The 20,513-nt window shown below is 40.9% G+C and overlaps 1 protein-coding gene across 6 annotated transcripts in view; it reads left to right on the forward strand.

Moving 5' to 3' along the window:
- EXOC6 (exocyst complex component 6) overlaps positions 1 to 20,513 on the forward strand; it is a 119,624-nt gene that overhangs the window by 52,822 nt on the left and 46,289 nt on the right. For 2 of the 6 annotated variants that reach the window (XM_056849865.1, XM_056849868.1), the window contains exons 15-19: positions 411 to 520; positions 2,835 to 2,946; positions 3,772 to 3,906; positions 9,446 to 9,625; positions 16,808 to 16,837. In XM_056849865.1, the coding sequence (XP_056705843.1) occupies positions 411 to 520; positions 2,835 to 2,946; positions 3,772 to 3,906; positions 9,446 to 9,625; positions 16,808 to 16,837 (567 nt within the window). The remainder of the gene's footprint in view (positions 1 to 410; positions 521 to 2,834; positions 2,947 to 3,771; positions 3,907 to 9,445; positions 9,626 to 16,807; positions 16,838 to 20,513) is intronic. The other 4 variants (XM_056849867.1, XM_056849869.1, XM_056849866.1 and 1 more) reach the window with 3 other exon arrangements.

Raw genomic sequence — 20,513 nt, forward strand, 5'->3', positions numbered from 1 at the left:
CTTATGTGGACATCTGATATCCAGACTGATCCGAAAACTGGACCTTTTGAACTGGCATGCAGACATTACTCACAGGTCCTCAGCAACACCATTGATGGTTCAGTGTACACAAAATTATTAAAAATATTGCTTAAAATTACATTCAGGCTATGTGTATAAAGTATATATAAAACATAAATGAATGTTGTGTTTAGACTTGAGTCCCATCCCCAAGAGATCTCATTATATATATGCAAAAATTCCAAAATATTCCAAAATACGGAAAGATCCGAAATATGGACAACTTCTGGTCCCAAGCCGTCCAGATAAGGGGTACTCAACCTGTATAGTTTAACACTGGATAACCGTGTCGTTTTCCCCAGTCATTTGAAGCTGAGTATAACAGGGCACGGAATGTTTTGTTTCCACAGCAGTGTTTTCCAAAGAAACTTCCAATGTCTCAGTCCGTGCCTCAGATTTATATCCAGGTTAAAGAATTCATTTATGCAAGCCTTAAGTTTTCGGAATCACTTCACCGCAGGTAAGCGTTCACAAAAGCAAGTTGTACAGCTAATGTAGTATGAGTGTGATGTGATGTTTGGTACATAATAGTGACAGTACTGTGTCACATAAAGGTTTTAAAGCCTAGAACCAACTCATATAGCTGGTAGCCCCCATGAAATCACCCCAGGAATACCCAGAGTTACCGATGAGCTTGTGGCATGGCTGGGATTGCATGGAGCCATCCAATAGTGTGATCTGGCACTTCAGTATGCAGCTGTGTCTTTGACCCCAGGATGCACATGGTGCTCCCTTCCTGGTTTTGTCCTTGCATTTGTGCCATTGAGTTGTGGATTGCTTTTTCTTTTACTTTCAGAGCTGTTTTTTTTTAATAGCTGTCATCTTTGATACACTCGTGGAAATAATAGTTTGCCCTTGAGTTTAATGTTAAGAATTATCTTCATTTCTATTCAGAGCTATCTTTATTTCCCCCGTTTAGTACCACCTTTTTTTAAAGCCATTCAGAATAGTGAGGGATTTAATGTCCAATAGATGGACAAAGTACATATAAAGAGGCCTTTACATTGCATTAAAGGTTTCCATTTTAGCTGATCTTAAAAACTCGCCTTTAGCTGGACAAAACGCGCAGTTCTATTTTGCTTGCCGAAATCTGGAAGCGATTTCCACCTCGTCATCCAGCTGTGCACTGTTGACAATTGTAAATTAGCTTCCTTTCACACATACTGAACTAATAAGGGGTACTTACTAAGGAGTGCCTGTTGGTCTCCATATCTAAACAGGAACTAATTAACCATACAAATTACTCTTTCCCAATTATACTGCTAACAAATGTAGCTCATATTACAATCATGCATGTATTAAATTTTGTCAGATTTGTTAACAAAGCGTGGCTGAAGTGCTCTCCTGAACAGTTTCCTATGTGATTACCAAAAAAAAAAAAAAAAAAAGGGCAGAAAATGATTTTAAAAGATCTTTCATTGTGCCTATGGAAATCATTCAGTATTCATATCTTTAATGCTATATGTAGTTCTGGTCAGCTCCACGAGGATATAGTAGGAATAGAATACCACTGAATTTTGGAAGGGTAGTCATTTGGGCTTTCGTGATCAACTGTATGTGTCTTTCTAGTTGTTTTCTCTTGGGATATCTGTAATGGAGGGATTAAACTAGGGATTAAATTTGTGTGGTAATGTTTGGGCTTCTGCTCTTCTGAGCAATGGTTCCATCATATTGAGCCCTTCAGGATCTGGGCAATAACATCGGATTGATTGGGGTAGGGTAGGGTTGCCAACCTCCAGTTGGTGGCTGGAGATCTCCCGCTATTACAACTGATCTCCAGTTTCCCTGGAGATCAGTTTCCCTGGAGACAATGGTGAATTCCATGGCATTATACCCTGCTGAGGTGCCTCCCCTCCCCCCAAAAAACCCCTGCCCTCTGCAGGGAACACTCCTTTTTTCCTAACATTCTCAATCTTGGGAATGGGGCCTGTGCATATACAGTTTGTATGCACGTCGCTCCTGGCCCACAGATTGTAGGGACTAAGTCAGGCCAGCAATTTTTTTTCATGCTTCCCCTCTTTGTATGTTGACTTTGATATAGATATGTTATCCGTACAAATTAAATGTGTACTGTGTTCTAAACATTACCTGTATGGAAACAGAGGACTCATATCCATCTATTTGGAAGCTTGTTGCTGTTAGCTTCCTCTACTCCCTATAATTACTGTGTTTTTGGTGTTGATGGGGGATTGTGGTTGGTACAAGCTTTGACATAGCCGCAGCCAGCTAACTGGACCATAGGATAAAGCACCATTTAGCTTTGTCTTGAATGTCACATTATTTACAATGCGATTCTCATAAGTATCAAGATTACGCGATTCCAATTTTTAAAGTGAATTGCTTTAAGGATTGCCCCTTTAAGCTAGTACCCGTTAGGTTGCATGTGTTCCTATTTCACAGTGAAAATATGCATTGCGCTGATGGATGTCTGAGCATCCATTCTGAGAAATACGCAAATTCTCTTATTCTGACCCACACCCACGTGGGCATGCACAGCTTTGGAAGTAATTTTGGCCCTTTAATTTTGGCCAGACAATTATTTAATGCAGGGGTGTCAAACTCAATTGTTATGAGGGCCTGATATGACATAAATGTCACTTGGTTGTGCTGGGCCATGCCTCCCCAGCCCAGATCTAGAGTGGTGGTGGTGGTGGTGGCTGCCTCGGCTGGCTCGTAGGCCAGATCTGGCCCGCGGGCCTTATGTTTGAACCCCTGATTTAATGGTTTTGTTGGCAATTTTTATTGTGCATTTTAACTCAGACTTTGTTTTTCAGTTCAACAGAAATAGATGACATGCTTAGAAAGTCTACAAACTTGCTGCTGACCAGAACTTTAAGCAGTTGTTTACAAAACCTCATCAAAAAACCGCACATAGGTTTGACAGAGGTAAGTTTAGGGAGAGACATACCTTGGCATGAAGTGTGCTATTGTGCAGTTCACTGGTTTTCAGAGTATTTCAGAGAGTTTTCAGTGTATTTCAGTGTATGGTTCCTCAGAAATTTCTCAATGACAATAAAGGATGAAAAGCTCCCTTGCTGTGCATTTGATATTACTGTCTTTGGAAGAGTTTTGGGTTCATTCTAGAATATGCCCTGAATTCACACAAGGTGAATAAAGCCCAAGCAGTTACCAGCATCCCATAGGCACTGAATGTAAAATGTAGGATATGGTATCTCCTGCAATACGTAGGTATTCTGTGGCAGAGACCTGGAGGTTCTATGGTAGATAAGTCCATGTGGAATGAGTTCCCTGAAGACAGTCAAGTTGAAAACTACTGTCTGGCATCTTCTTTTTATTCTTTAGGATAACCCAGCGTGGTGTAGTGGTTAAGAACGGTGGACTCTAATTGGGAGAACTGAGTTTGATTCCCCACTTCCCCACATGAGTGGTGGACTCTAATCTGGTGAACCGGGTTGGTTTCCCCACTCCTCCACATGAAGCCTCCTGGGTGACCTTGGGCCAGTCACAGTTCTGACTGAACTCTCAGCTCCACCTACTTCACAAGGCATCTGTTGTGGGGAGAAGAAGAAAAGGAGATTGTAAACTAGTTTGATTCTCCTTATAAGGTGGAGAAAGTTGGCATATAAAAACCAACTCTTCTTCATTCAACTTTGGAACTTTTGCATAAGATATTATCATTGATAAAAAAATTATAAATATTCTCCCTGTGAAATTGTCGTTTTCACCTCAACTTGCTCTTGTATGTTTCAGCTGGTACAAATTATCATAAACACAACACATTTGGAGCAAGCATGTAAATACCTTGAGGATTTTATAACAAATATTACAAATATTTCCCAAGAAACTGTTCACACAGCAAGACTTTATGGTCTTTCAACATTTAAGGTATGTGAAATGTTGCCACTTTAGAGTACTAAGGTTCCAGACTTTGGAGCCCTTTTCTTCTTTCCTAGGTGCTTCGCACTTTGGCTCTTCATTTGGAGTATGAGTTTCAAATGCATCAGATGACCACATTACAATGCTATTAAATGCTTCTAAGGCTTTAAGGAGAATAGCTGCAGCAAACCTCCTTAGAGGATGTACACGTGTGGTTATCACGCACTGGCTTCCTGGGAGCATCTGGAAAACTATTGTTGAAGAGAGGTTTGGATTAATTTAACCTCTGGTCTGGACTGGGAGGCAGCTCTTACATTCTAATGACTTCGGACACCTTGACCAACATTTATTTATTTATTTAGTATTTTGGGCTTGTATCCTGCCCTCAGTCCCTGGCCAAGGCTGGCCAGGCTTATATGGAGCTGGCCATAAGGTAATGCTAAGGTAATCTTAACTTGAGCCTCCCGGATTCAGTATGGAAGGGGGAGTGCTATGTAAAGGTTGATAATGAAGTGTAAGGAGGCTTAAGGCTGAAATTCAGAAAGGAACATCCACATTTTGGGGAAGTATAACCTCCCCTCTCCCCGCCAAGAACCCCTAAATGGCATTTTAACATTCTCAGCTCAACACCCTGATGTGGTTGGTCCAGGCTAGACTGATCTTGGAAGCTTAGCAGGTTCAGCCCAGGTTAGTACTTGGATGGGAGACCAACAGGGAAGTCCAGGGTCACTGCACAGAGGCAACGAAAGGCAAAATCACCTCTGTCTGTCACTGGCCTTGAAAACCCTATGAGGTCACCATAAGTCAGCTGCAACTTCACAACACTTCAAAATATACACAATTCAAAATAGTCTAGAAAACATATTGGGAACCAAAGCTGGGAGTCTTTAAAGCCTTTCAGGGGTTCTTTGTGACAGCTGGTGCGGTTAACTCCACAGTTTTTTCTTTGTGGGTGGTGCGTGTGCATAAAGCGGTCCATAATTGATATATAGAACTAGCGTAATCATTCAATTCCCTGCCAGTTTACTGTACTGTTGAGGACAAGAACAGCCAATTCCACAGTGAACCTAAACAGATGATGAGCTCATCATTATTATGACATGCATGTCATCGCTTTCAGAGTATTGGCTCCATTTAAAGTGGCATAATCTCATTAAGGTTAATCCATGGTAAACTGTGTGTACCATCTTAGTTATCAGTGGGGTCATATTTGGGAGGAGGCAAGCTGGGAATCTGTTTTTGCCCAACATCTTCCAAGTTACACCTACACATTTCTTAGACTTGATCATACATGTTGTTCATTAACTAAGAAATGTACATTTTCAAAGGCAGGACATTGTGAAGTTTCCATGGGAAAGAATGTCGGTGGGGGGGAAGGTTGCTTTAAGAGCAGCAACTTTGTGTTTAGGGACTGTAAGTGGGCCGCTGTAAGGAGCCTTTGAATTAAAGTAGGGTCTAGTGGGATTATTGTTCTGGCATTGCTTGCCTTATATAGGCAGACTTGCTGATCCCTTTAGACCTGCCCTTTGCACTGGCTGTTTGCAGCTTTCAGCCTCGTTTCTTCTGGGGTCAGGACTTGGGGAAAGATGTGGTCTCTGATCCCTTGTCCGCAGAAATGATTTCCACTGGCATGAAAGTATCTCGGGAGTTGGTGGGGTTACTACAGAACCTCTTCCCTCGGAGGCATTAAAAAAAATTCTGGCAAACTGTTCTCAAGAGGAACTGAACACAAATGGTTTTCGCCATCCTGGCCTTAAAAGGCAGTGCAATTTTTTTTTCATTTACTACAAAGTAATTGAATTGGGATGAAAATTGCTGGGGTGTACACCAGGGTTTTTGATTTTTTTACGCATGCAAAATGATGTGATCTGGCGCCAAAATAACATGACAGGTATAGATAATGAATAATCTGGAGATTCTGAAAACGGCTCGTAGCTCAATCTTACATATGTTTACTCAGAATTAAATTCTTCCGTGTTTTATGAGATTTACTCTCAGGTCAGTTGGCATAGTTTTATAGGCTAATTCAATAGGCTTGTGTTAGCCCACCCCCCATCCACCAGCTCCTTTTGAAACGCCTCTCAGTTCTAAAAAAATTCCAGGTAATATTGGGGGAGGTGACAAAAAAATCTGTAGTACTTGGTTATATTTATTTTATTTTAATGAATATTTATCAAATGACAATGCAGTGAATAGTGTAGTTTCATGAAGTTTATGCCTATTTTTATTCTATGTATTTTAAATGTTTTGTAACATAGAGTTGTTGTTTTTTAAGCTTCAGTCAGTTCCAGGATATCTGCAGCTTAAATTCCGAGTCAGTACATTATTGTGAATACACCCAAACAGGATAGGATTTCACAGACTAACAAACTAAAGAAGATTATTCCTTTTGAGACGAGTCCTGTCTTCAATACTTTTTATTTTGTAACTAAATGTCAGACGAAACCTATCAAATTCCATTGCTAATCTCCAACATCAATATTTAAAGAAGGGTAAAGTTAGGATAAAAACATCCTGCTTGTATTTAACACGACACTTATGTATTTTCAGCCTTGGGGATATTTAGCATTACCACTCTAATGCTGCAATGAATTTTAAAACTAGGGCAAACTGTAAAGTCAGTGAAGAAGCCTGAATAGCATTCATATGACAGTGTTCTTGTGCAAGAGATTCATGTATTGTAATTGTTGTAATGTGGTTTGGATGCCCATATCTGTATGGTATAAATTATATTGAAGGGTAAATACAGTATTTGTATCCAAATAAAAATTACCCCTATCTGTGGAGCCATGCACAGACCTTTCCACAAACTTGAGAAAAGCTCCAGGTTTGCAGAAAAATCTGAAATCTAAAAAAAAAAAAACCCTAAAAACCCTGCATTTGGGGGTTAAAACTCCCCAAAATAATAGAGTACCTTTAAGAAATGAATGCCCTCTACAGTGGCCATTGTGAGGGCTGCTAGGCAACCACAACAGTATTGCCAGCCTTCAAGCCTTGCTGCTATCAGTAAAAGGCAGGGGAGAAGGGGCAGCGCCCTTTCCAGGCCTATTTTGCCCGTGAGGAAGGATTAATTGGGGCCAGGCATGGCAGCAACTACTGGAAGGCCCAGCTGTTTGCTACCATTCAACAGCGGCCACTGCACAAAAGCCACTAGGTGTAGTGGCTAGAGTTTCAAACTAGGTGTGAGAGACACAGCTTTGAATCCCTACTCTGCTATGGAAGCTTGCTTGGTGGCCTGTCGCTCATTCTCAACCTCACTTGCCTCAGAGGATTGTTGAATGGATAAAATGCAGGAGAAGAGAATGATTTAAGATGCTTTGGGTTCCCACTGGGGAGAAGGGTGAGATGTAAATGAATTAAATAAATATAGCTGAGTATGGTGGCAGATAAAAGGTAGGTTGGCTGGTAGGAAGGAGAAAAGGAAGCTGGGAAAGGATATGGGGGCAGCCAGGATGAGGGAAAGAAGAAATAATGGAGATGGGGATATAGGAGGAAATTAGGTGGACTGTAATCTGGAGAACTGGGTTTGATTCCCCACTCCTCCACATGAGTGGCGGATGATAATCTGGTGAACCGGGTTGGTTTCCCCACTCCTACGCATGAAGCCAGCAGGATGACCTTGGGCGAGTCACAGTTCTCTTAGAGCTCTCTCAGTCCCACCTACCTCACCAGGTGTCTGTTGTGGGGAAGGGAAGGTGATTGTAAGCCAGTTTGATTCCTCCTTAAGTGGTATATACAGTCAGTATATAAAAACCAACTCCTTTTTTATCATCATCTTATACTCCACATTTTGAGAAGTTTGTTTTGAAAGTTGCTGTCATATCCATTGCATAGTGCTTGTGTAAGTATTTGTTCAGTGGAATTTTGGGGCCCAGATCCCAAATTTTGTTTTGATAAAGAAACAATCACTACATGTGGAAGTCATTGGTAGCAATAATTGTTATTCATCATTCAATAAATATTTTTCTTTTCACTCTGTAAAGATTATGTATACTGAATGTGAATATTCAGATTATGTATACTGTAAAGTACTCTGTAATTATGTATACTGAATATATATATTCAGATTATGTATACTGAATATAGTGTATGTATACTGAATTATGTATACTGAATATATTATAAAGGTTATATAGTATAAAGATTATGTATACTGAATATATAGGAGCCCCGTGGTGCAGAGTGTTAAGCTGCAGTACTGCAGTCAAAAGCTCTGCTCACGACCTGAGTTCAGTTTCGTCGGAAGTCGGTTTCAGGTAGCCGGCTCAAGGTTGACTCAGCCTTCCATCCTTCCGAGGTCGGTGAAATGAGTACCCAGCTTGCTGGGGGTAAAGGGAAGATGACTGGGGGAGGCACTGGCAAACCACCCCGCAAACAAAGTCTGCCTTGGAAATGTTGGGATGTGACGTCACCCCATGGGTCAGGAATGACCCAGTGCTTGCACAGGGGACCTTTACCTTTTTACCTTTATACTGAATATATAGTATAAAGGTGATTATTTCTACGCAATGGTTTAACTTTTTTTTTCATTCTGGGTTTACATAGTAGCCTTAAGGAGATCTCCAGTGTGGAACGATATATGCGTTATCTAATTTTCTTGGGTCCTACTGTGGCTGTCCTTGGTGGTATCTAAGTGCCTGGGGGATTAACTGCTTACAAACCCAGCTAGGTTATAAGGGCGCACCCTGTGCAGGTTTCCCCCCTCCCATTGCACTCAATATTACTTGAACTTATTATTTTTATCTCAGAAAATCACAGCCAATGCACATGCTTCGCTTGTCATTGGAAATCCCTTTTTTATTGATCCCAGTGTGCCTTTTTAGGAAAAGCTGAGTCCATTAAATGAACCTTGCCATCCCGCAGTTCAGAACGCTCTGCTATTATTAACATTTTCATAGAAGCGACTTACGTTAGTATGCTTAGAATAACTGAGAATTTTCTTTTGCTATCTCATTTATATTGCCTCACGCATAATACTGTCCTCTGTTTCCTTAAAACAAGGTTTACAAGCTGTAGCTTTGTTTTCATTGTATGTTTAAAGAATTAAAGAGGTCTTATTCAGATACTATCTAATGTCATTGTTTCCCTTGGATCACAGGAATTTGGTAAGGAAGCATCCTAATCAATATACATCAGAAAACAGTCATTATTAGATCTAAAAGCAGTACTTTTTGAACATAATTCCACACCACAATCTGACAAATTAATGTCAATCAATACAGAAAAATTATCTTTTGAATAGATTTGGTTTTTTAACACTATCCAGCGAAAGGTCAAGTAACATTTTTACAAGTATTGTGGTTTTTTCCATGCGCTCATATGTGCCCTTTCCAACCCAAGACTAAAATATGAAGCATCTTAGTAATAAAGATTTGGTTATAATATTGTGACTGATTTCAAGCAATGTATTGCAATACGGATCAAATAATATAATTAATGGGGTTTTCCTTCTTGGGTCACGTGAAGTCTTTCCTAACTTTTGTAGGAATTATCTCCACGTCAGTAACATTTTGAAATGCGCTTACCGTATCCTCCCCCCCCCCCCCAGGATGCAAGACATGCTGCTGAAGGGGAGATTTATACCAAGCTCAACCAAAAGATTGATGAGTTTATTCAACTTGCTGATTATGACTGGACAATGACTGAACCAGATGGGAGAGCCAGTGGCTATTTAATGGATCTAATTAACTTCTTGAGAAGCACCTTTCAGGTTTTTACTCACTTGCCTGTAAGTATATAATGCTGGTGATTGTAGATTCATTTGTCCTGGTATGCACCAAGCGAGGATAATCTGATGTAGCAGATAAAAAAATAACTTTGTCTATCTGTTACCTGTGGTTAAGAGAACAGGAGTGAGCCACAGATTTGCACAATCTCTCTTTTCCCCCATGTAATCTGTCTCTTCCTTTTTCAGTGTTAACTATGGTGTAGTATTATATCCGTACAGAAGCTCACCAAGGGTGATTTGCAACCACCAGGGTTAACTGGTGGGTAACTAGGATTTGCGAACCAGAGTCAAACTCTGGTTTGAAATGCTGGTTCTAAAACTAATACTGATTGGCATCAATGCAGATATAATACTATCTTAACAATGACAAGGGAAGGGGGGAAGGATTTTTTTTTTTTTAACAGAGAGAGGACAGGTCTGTAAACACTTCACCTTCTACTAGTTTTTAACCATGACTAAGAAATGGTCATTTTGTATCTGTGTTTGGACACAGAGAACTCAGAAGCTCCCAATCATGTAAAAAGGTTCTAGATTATATTGTTCTAGATTATGTTGATTGCTTCCTGATCAATCGGGGTAATATTTCCAGGATTCTTTCAAGCCACTGAAAGCAACCTGGCTCTTGAAGAATACTTTTGCTTCCATAAGTAAGCTTTTATATGGCTTCCTCAGTAGTCTCGGTTAATGAGAGTAAGTAAGGTCCAGATCATAAACGGCAGTAGCCCATGCTATAAATATATAAATATAAATTAATAGATACATTTTAAAAACCTCGATGACTAGGCTAGGTCTCCTTTACATTCAAGTGTATAGGGATGGTATATTACATTGTTGATGGTGGTCTATCTGGATTGTTATTTAAAATTTAAATTTTACTTCATTTAAGATATAATACAGGTGCTTTACAGAGGCAAGCAGTGGCAAACCACCTCTGTTTGTCTCTTGCCTTGAAACCCCTATAGGGTCATCATAAGTTGACTGCGACTTCACAGCACTTTTTATTTCCCCCAAGATTCTTTAAAAACAAATATTATGCCTGTGATACATTGGTTTTAATGCAGCCTGTTTTCTTGTCTTATATGAGAATAGTTAGGTGAAGTGTCGGTAGTATTACAATGAAGGATTTTTGAGCAAGGAATCCTTCGGAGGTTTGTTACAAATATATAATCATATGATACACTGTGGCACAAAACGGGGACCTTAAATTTCCTTTGTCTCTCACTTATGCTAGGGTTAATATATCGTCCCATTTAATTACCTTTGGACATGCCGTTGCTTGTGAGTTTTCTGCAAGTTAGTGCCTTGCCAGATGAGCTTTGATACATATGCATCCATGGCCAGTGAAAAGCGTTTTAGGGGCTGTGCAGTTGTGGGGACCCTAGCCCCAGAAACAGTCCTCCAGCTAGGCCTCCCAACGTTGTTATCTTTTGTCGCAGGGCTTGTTCCCATTGAAGGCTGCACATGTTGTCTCTGACCTTACTGGGTAAGAGTTCTTCCCAGCTTCTACTGTGATGATGCTGAAGAGTTAGGAATGTATTCTTGGGCCATGTGCCCCATTCCCTTCACTAGCTGTGTCTTTGTTCCCCACTCCAACACAGTTGTGGAGTTATCCTAGAGCATCATGGGCTCCCACCAACACCTTTTCTGGTGCCTGCCAAGTGTATTTAGGCCCAGCATCTAATTACATTATCTGCAATCCAGTGTATATGCACACCACATTCAAAGTGGCAAATTAGGTTCCATGTGTATAGAGTGATTCACATTTGTGGCAAGAAATCCTGCCCCTACATATGACCTGATAGGGTCTGAACTGGCATTGATTAACAAGGTCATGATTAGGGTTGCCACCCTCCAGGTACTAGCTGGAGATTTCTTGCTATTACAACTGATCTCCAGCCAATAGAGATCAGTTCCCCTGGAGAAAATGGCCGCTTTGGCAATTGGACTCTATGGCATTGAAGTCCCTCCCCACCCCAAGCCCCACCCTCCTCAGGCTCTGCCCAAAAAACCTCCTGCCGGTGGCGAAGAGGGACCTGGCAACCTTAGTCATGATAGGCAGGTCAGTGAAAATGTTGACCGAGTATGTTGTGGTGGTAAAAGGCAAACTCTATACTGGGTATTCTTAGGAAAGAGATTGATAATAAAGTTGCTGGTATTGTAATGCTCTCTTATACACCTATTGTGTGGCCATTCTTGTAAAATTGAGTAATGTTCTGGTCCCACCTTAAAAAAAGGATCCCATAGAGTTGGAAGAGGTGCAGAAAAGGGCAACATTTTCATTGTGTGTTCTAAACATATATAGTATTGTGCTATAAAAGAAGAAATGCATAAAGCCACTGCAAAAAAAACCCCTAATAGTTTACTGCTTTTAGCTGAAGTTGTCAGAACAAAATAAACAGACAGGTGTATCGGTAGTGGCACACCTAACCTCAGTAGTGTTAAGAAGAACATTTTGGCTTCATTACAAGCGTTGCAGAGAACACGTCTGTGTGCTTACTGTTTTCCTTGTGAATCATTCATCAAGCTATAAACCCTTTCTGTCTGTTGTCTAAGTAAAAATTATAAGTTTGATTTTATATAAAAATGGCAAAAATATATTTTTGCTTTAAGAAAGATTCCCCCCCTTAAAAATAAAGTTATCAAAATAACAAAAGACGTAGCCTGTGCATTCTGCACTAGAAACATCATACCAGTGTAAGTAGGTTTCCCAGTGCTGTAATCACGCAGTAAATCTTGCAGGGCTCGTGGGTTGGATCCAGCAATTCATCATCAGAAAGGAGGTCACAGACCTCCTTTGCCTCTGCCCCAGCAGTCCTTTCTATCCATGTGGTTGCAGTTTGGGGAGGGGGCAGAGATAGGGTTCCCAGCTCCAGGTTAGGAAATACCTGGATATTTTGGTGGTGGAGCTGAGGAGGGCGGGGTTTGGAGAGGGGAAGGACTTCAGTGCCATAGAGTCCAATTACCAAAGTGGCCATTTTCTCCAGGTGAACTGATCTCTGTTGGTTGGAGATCAGTTGTAATAACAGATCTCCAGCCACCACCTGGAGGTGGCAACCATAGGCAGAGATCAAATTGTCCTTTCTGGCATTTTTATCAGCATAGCTCTGCTAATAGGATTGGGGGGATTTCTTCCATTTCCCCCTCCCCACTGAAGTATCTCAACCAGTGTGGCTATTATTCTATGTGGGTACTGCTGCGCTGGGAATAAGCTATTCTGAGGCCAGAAGAGAATGTGGGGAAAGCTCTTGGGATCCGTCATATCCCTGGAGAGCTAGATCGATCCCAATTAATGTGTGTCATTTGCACAGTTCTGATTTCCAAATCTGTTACTCTGGTGTAGACTGGATTTTGTTCAGAGCATTAAAAATATAATTCCCCCAACTTGCAGTCTGAACTGGTGACGTCCCATTTACGGTAGTGACGCAAATGCAGATCAAGTTCTGAATGTGCTCCAAGCATGAAGAATGTTTTGTTCTTGCTGAACTGTGTGTGTAGATGTATAGTCTTTGTTCTGAGACGAGCAGAACTGGGACACATGGGCTGATGGTAGGGGTGCCAGGTCCCCCCTCTTGATTGTCAGGAGGTTTTAGGAGCTGGAGTGGCTGCATGTGCACGAGATGTCACTTTTGGTTTTACTGCTGGAAGCGCCGCATCGTCGCAGCCAATTTAACACTCAAACCCCCAACGCCACGGTGATTCATGCTTCTGGAAGTAAAACCGGAAGTGACATCATCACGTGTGGGCAGCCGTGAGGATTGACGGGCTATTGCCCACCAAACCATCCACCTGGCAACCCTAGCTGATGGGAACAGTGGGAGGTTTGGTGTTTGGGAGCTTGGTGGGTAAGTTAAGGAGGTATCTGAGGCAGCTTCATATATCTGTGCAAAGTAAGAAATAGGGCTGTTTAGCTTGGAAAGAAGGCAGTTAAGGGGAGACATGGTAGAGGTCTACAAATTATGCATGGTATGGAGAGATTGGACAGGGAGAAGCTTTTCTCCCTCTCTCATAATACTAGAACGCAGGGTCATCGGCTGAAGCTGGAGGGTGAGAGATTCAAAACTGATTAAAGGAAGTATTTCTTCACGCAACACATATGCTAACGGCTATGCAAATTAACGAAGGGGCAGGTGAGCGGGGTGGTGGTGGAATTTCTCCTTTTGCGTTGGGACTGTGAATAGGCATTTTTAAAGTTGCATTTTTAAAAAGAGCTTTGAACGAGCTTCAAAATTGACCATGCATAAATGGCCATAGTTAAATTGTGGAGCTCCCTGCCCCAGGATGTGGTGATGGCTGGCAACTTGGAAGGCTTGAAGAGGGGAGTGGACATGTTCATGGAGGACTGGACTATCCATGGCTACTAGTAAAAATGGATACTAGTCATGATGCATACCTATTCTCTCCAGGATCAGAGGAGCATGCCTAATATATTAGGTGCTTTGGAACACAGGCAGGATGGTGCTGCTGCAGTTGTCTTGTTTGTGGGCTTCCTGGAGGCCCCTGGTTGGCCACTGTGTTTACAGACTGCTGGACTTGATGGACCTTGGTCTGATCCAGCATGGCCTTTATGTTCTTACCACATATCCCAGAAGTCGTGCCAGGCCATGCCTCGGCAGCCCAGATTGGGGCGGGCGGGGGGGGGGCTGCCTTGGCTGGCTCAAAGGCTGGATAAGAGCTCTCAAGGGGCCAGATCTGGCCCACGGGCCATATGTTTGACACCCCTGCTCTAGGGTTCTTGCCATTTCTAGCAATTAGGATGATATATATGCCACACATTTCCTTTTCTATAAAGAATGGTTGCTATTTTAATGCAGAAAAAGAGCTCAGCCTTCAATGGGATCTGAAGGCAACTGAGACTTAGAATCACCCCTGTGGGCGAACAGAGAACCCAAACTCTGCTCAATATCCCTAGGGATAAAAAGAAGACCAGAGGGCATAGGGAAGCTTTGTCCTCTAAAAGCACCTGCTAAAAACTTGAAAGCATGTGACTGTCTTGTGTTGTACGGTGGACAACCACCTGTTGACATCTGCTTTACAGGATAGATTTGGCTATGGCAGCATGTACATCAAGAAGAGAGGAAAGCCCCGTAGTAGTTAGACATCTTTGTATATCAATTATAGAAAGAGTAATAACCAGAAATTTAGCCTTAACATTGAAGTCTGCCAGAAAGCAAAACTACTAGCACCACGTACTGTTCTGTACCAAGCATACTCTTAGGACAACGTTTCTTTTAAAGCCACCAAATTCTAATCATATGCTTAAAATTAAGTCACACTGAGAATAATGGAAAAAATTACTTACAGCAAACATGTTAAGAGTTGAACTGTAAGTTCCCAGGCCTCCTGGCTGTATGGGGGAAATGTTTACCAAATTTTGACTGGTGAAGTAGGCGAGTGTCCACTAGTTGAATGCCTGCTTGCCCATGCGGAGGGGTGGGGGGGTCATTTGGGGCAGCTGCCTGCTTGGGGCTTGGTCGGCTAATTTTTAAGTTGATAATTTTGTATGTGCAGGGATTTTGTCACTTAAAGGAAGTGAAAAGTCAAAGAGAGTCAATGATATGGAAGAAGCAGTATTTGTAGTATGTGGTTTTGACGTTTGCCCACAAATGTTTAGTTAACTTTCTGTGTGTTATATGTGGTGTAACTTCAAAAATGTTTCTGTTTTTTAGTGTTCTGTGGAAGACAAGTATATATAATGTATTAAACCTTAAAGAACACCCACATAAAACTACCTAGCTGAGTTGAGTGAGCATTTCTAATAAAGGCACAAGGCTCCTCTTTACTGCTGTGGTGCCAGCAGATTCCCTGTTGTGTGTTTCTTCAGCTTGGTTTCCTGTAAATGTTTGTTTAGTGCATTGTTTGTTAGGTTCATCATGATAAGAGCTTTAGTGTAAAAATATGGCAAAGGCAACATCTTGCTTTTTTAATAGCTGCATTGATCAGTTTAGTTGAATATTTTTGTAAATGTCACTTGCTGTGACTTGAATAGACACAAAACAAATTCCAGTCCAATTCATATTTATTATGGTCCAGGTCCATAATATTCACAATCACAATGTGAATATGTGGGATATTATATATTCACAATCACAGTCTGAGAATATATGGAAAATTAACTGGAAGGAGATAGAACAGGTTCAACATTATATTCCAGGCATCGCAAGCTAGAACTGCTCATATTAATTACATTGCTTTAAATGCTGAGCATTTAATACTGAGCATTTGAAGCAATATACCTGTCGTATCTCCTTCCTATTAATTTTCCATATATATTGTTTTGGCACATATAACTTTGGTCTTCTCAACGATAATTTCTAGCGTATTATCTTGACAATAAAGGTTTAATGCAAAAAAAAAAATTCCCACGTATTTTCAAGAAATGAGCTAAAGAACAGGCTGATGATAATGGCCAGGATCCAGTCCCCCCCCCCCCGTTCCCTGTGCGTGAAATAAAAGTGCCTCTGTATACGCATGAAAAAGGGAGCGGTGTTCTTTGAACGCTACATGGAGAGCCGCTCTTGGAAGGCCCTCCAATTGTCTGTGTATGTGGGAAGTGGGAGACCTGCAACTAGAAAGAGGGAGCTTATATCTGTATGCATAAGTGGGGAGACAACTCACAGCACATCGGGTCCCACTGATAGTATTTGGAATCACCTTGATTATTGCATTTGATCCAAAACCTTTTCTAACCAAGTGTTTTCAGAGTGTCTTGTGAGACATACCGTTTGGGTAGAATAAGCTGGCTCTTGCTTTTGTACTGTGCTTTGCTATTATGACTTACTGGAGAGTTAATATCAGTTAATCCTTTAAAATGTGTATCTGTTTGGTTTTTGTAACTTCAAACAGAAGACCTGTTTCACTTTATGAAAGCTTTCTGTTGAATCAAGGCACTTTGGGTTTAGTTTTATTTTGATTGTTTTATTGCATGATTTTATCTTGGTGCTCGGTCTCGAGAACCTTATGTCCATGAGATGGAAAAAGTGATTTTTGTTCTTAATAATATATGTTAAGTGTAACTTTCACCACTCGGTTTATTGGAAATAAAGCTTATTAAGCAGGCTTATTGCTTATTTTCTCGAGACCTCTTTCCCTTTCTGACTGCTACCCCAATGCCATCTGATGTTGACAGTGCTTTTTAATTTTTGTTTTGTTTTGTTTTGATTGCCTTACTGGTTTCCTTCTCAGAATAACAACAATGACCATGCAGCTATGTCGGTAAGTAGACACAAGCTCTAGAAAAAAAAGCATGCACACGGAAAACTTAAAACTATGAACTGCCTGCAGGCTTATTGCTTCAGTACGGAGTAAACTATTAAAAAGCCCTATATTCGAATTGATCTACTCGCTGCTAAGTTGTGTAGCTGCATGCAGAATCCAAGTTGAAGACTAACCTTGGTCTTTTGGACATCAAGACAGAAGGAACCTTTTAAAGGCTCATAGAAACATGATAGGGCATGCATTGCATCTGAAATGAGATCATTCAAAGGAAACATAAGACCTATTGGATGTGAGGTCAGGTGTCAAAATGCAACTATGAGATCTGCATACGAAATAGGGTTAAAATGGCCAAATAGTGGCTGAGAATAAAGAGCTGGTGAAAGTTTCCTAGCCTCTTTCAAAAACATACTTTTTGAAGTTAGGAGAATGTCTGCACCCAAATGTATTTCTTGAAAAAAAAGATGATGGATTTCTTTAAAGGATTCATGCCCCAATTATTTTCAGGTCATCAACTTATTTTAAGAAGTTTATTTTAGTCCAACACAAATATTTGCATTATAATAAATAGTTGCTACTTTTAAAATAGAATTGCTGGCTTTTTGAAAATTGGGTTAGGGAAAAAAACCTCTCTTTTTAGAGTTTTCATTTGCCCGCAGCATGTTTTTCACCTGATAGCAGCGTTTCATACGATAGAATATCGTGTAAAAATTATCTGAAAGTCAAACTGGTTCCATATCTGTTATATCAAATTATGTACACATGCGCATATATTACTTGAAGGACTAAATAAAATTCAGCCTGTTTATCATTTACTCAAGAGTACAAATGTTTACTGACCGGCAAACAGTTAAGAGGAAGAGTGAAATGCTCTTGCAAACATGCAAAAAACTTAAAGTATATGTAGGGATAGATAGTAAAAAACGAAGGGGAGGCCGAAAGCTGCTAAACAGGAAGTAGCAAATCAGACATCAGTGAATGAGGCAGGTCAAAAATGCTTGCAATGTGGCCATCAAACTTGGCAAATTTGTGCTCTTGAGCTCATTCTTTCATTTGTTGTTAAAGAATGATTGAAACTTTACAGTGTGAACACAAACATACGAGACTTGGAGTATAATGTGCCTTAAAACTGTGCAGTGTGAAGTACTCACTTGTGCTTATCTCAGTGCAAACATGTTGCAGGAGCAGCATCCATCTGTTTTTCTTTTAACGATTTTAGAACAAGCATATTTATGTGTCCTGAAGCCTTGAATCTGAGGGAACCAAGGAAAGAAGGCATCTGGGGGAACCAAAGATTTATTTCACAGTCCCATATCATTCTACACTGTTTTTTTTTTTTGGGGGGGGGGATCAGACAAATCATTCAGTTGGATCCCAATGTTGATATCGCTAATGGGAGGCATTAAAGGTAAAGGTAGTCCCCTGACCCATGGGGTGATGTCACATCCCAGTGTCTACTAGACAGACTATGTTTACAGGGTGGTTTGCCAGTGCCTTCCCCAGTCGTCAACACTTGACCCCCAGCAAGCTGGGTACTAATTTTACCAACCTCGGAAGGATGGAAGGCTGAGTCAACCTGGAGCCGGCTACCTGAAACCGACTTCTGTCGGGATCGAACTCAGGTCGTGAGCTGAGGTTTTGACTACAGTACTGCAGCTTTCCGCTCTGTGCCACAGGGCTCCCTAATGGGAGGCATTAGTAGAGTAGAATTTCCCTCCCACATCAGCCCACTGTTCACCCTTGAATGCAGTTCCTAGGGAATAGGGGACCACGGGACAGCATAAGTGGTGAACCAGAGGCTTTTGCAGTGGGATTTGTCCTTCCTTTATTGATAGAAAATATAATCAGGATCCTACCCACAATTTGGTCTCCTGGAACCTTTTCAGTTTGTATGTGTGTTGCTGCTTGTAGAGAGCATGAGGAAAACGTCCTCCGGCACAAAGTCATTAACGTGCATGTTTAGGTTCATGTATGAAACAAAAGATAGATTTAGTGAAAGTGAGGAATGGCTTAGTCGTATCCTCCCCCCATGGTACAGGTTGTTTACATGAGGTATGTCAGATTAGTTGGCTGGAAACCACCATGGGGTACTAATTGCTTGAGGACTTTACCTTGTTTTTATTTAACTCTGAAGCAGCTTTAGTGACACTTGCATAATAAATCAATTAATTCAGTGGAATGTTATTTTATTGGGCAGAGTAACATTCGTAAGAACAAAATTAGTCTAGCAGCACCTTTAGAGACCAACAAAATTTTCCAGGGTATAAACATTCAAAGGATTATCTGCCAAAGTAAGCTTTGACTCAAAAAACCTTACACCCTGGATAATTTTGTTGTCCTCTTAAGAAGCTACTGGACTTGAAGTTTGTTTTGCTTCTTCAGACTAACATGGTTACCAACTTGAAACTATCTTCCTTAGAGTCTCTGGCAGCTATCTAGCCCAGAATTTACATATGGAATAAACATAACCAAAAGGTACCACTATCCCAGCTTCTGACTTACTGACCTTCACAACACTCCATTTCCTTGCCCATGGGGATTAGATGTATGTGTGGAGATGAAGAAGAAGAGTTGGTTTTTATATGCCAACTTTCTCCACCACTTAAGGAAGAATCAAGCTGGCTTACAATCATCTTCCCCTCCCCACAACAGACACCCTGTGAGGTAGGTGTGGCTGTGATAGCTGTGACTAGCCCAAGGTCACCTAGCTGGCTTCATGTGTAGGATAGGGAAACCAACCCGGTTCACCAGATTAGCATCTGCCGCTCATGTGGAGGAGTGGGGAATCAAACCAGTTTCTCCAGATCAGAGTCCATCGCTCCAAACCACCACTCTTAACCACCATGTTGGCTCTCCAGACAGATGCACACTATAATACCTTATAGCAAAAAGGGGGAACGCTGGGTTAGAATCAATGCCTAAGTTAGGCATTTGCTTTGGAGAAAGATTCCTACTATTGGAGGAAGGACTTCCAATGAAATATTTCTTAATTAATGGGAGGAGAACCATTGGATCCAACCTATTGTTAGATTGCTCTCTACTGAGGAAAAGGAAGTGAGTTGTTCTCTGCTGAAGGAGCTTGTATGCCGCAGTTAGTAATTGATCTTCGGACTTCTTACCCAGTTTCTCAACTAGAAGTTAAAACCAATTTACCCTTTGAGGGCTGCGTAGTTCTTATGGGCCCTTTGGTTTCTGCTGGCTCTGCTAATGATTTGTTAGTATGTTTTTGCTCTCACCCTGGAGTTCTTAAGAAATAAACATACCACAAATTGGTTTATAATGATGGAAGAAGCAGAGAGAAAATCAGTTATAATCTTCATTTCCTATGTAATCCTATTCTTGCATAATAAATGACAGATTTTGAACATTTGGAAAAAAATTTCTCGTGCATGGAATGAAATATGTAGTTGGTAAATGAGATTTTTGTGGGAAGAAAAAGTATGGTTGGAAACAAACCCTTTCTAAGATCCATCATATTCATTACTCAAAAAAAATTCTCATGGAAATAAAATTTTCATTCCTAACATCACAATCTAGCGCTTAAAATGTGTGAGCCAATGCATCTGCCTGCCTGTGATGTGTTGATTCACGCAGTACCTTAATAATTTATTAACTGGTTCATAAAATGTGTATTTTATTTGTTTACAAAATTTATATCCCACCTTTCTGCCCAATC

Source organism: Euleptes europaea, chromosome 5, assembly GCF_029931775.1.
Source record: "Euleptes europaea isolate rEulEur1 chromosome 5, rEulEur1.hap1, whole genome shotgun sequence".
Lineage (NCBI taxonomy): Eukaryota > Metazoa > Chordata > Lepidosauria > Squamata > Sphaerodactylidae > Euleptes > Euleptes europaea.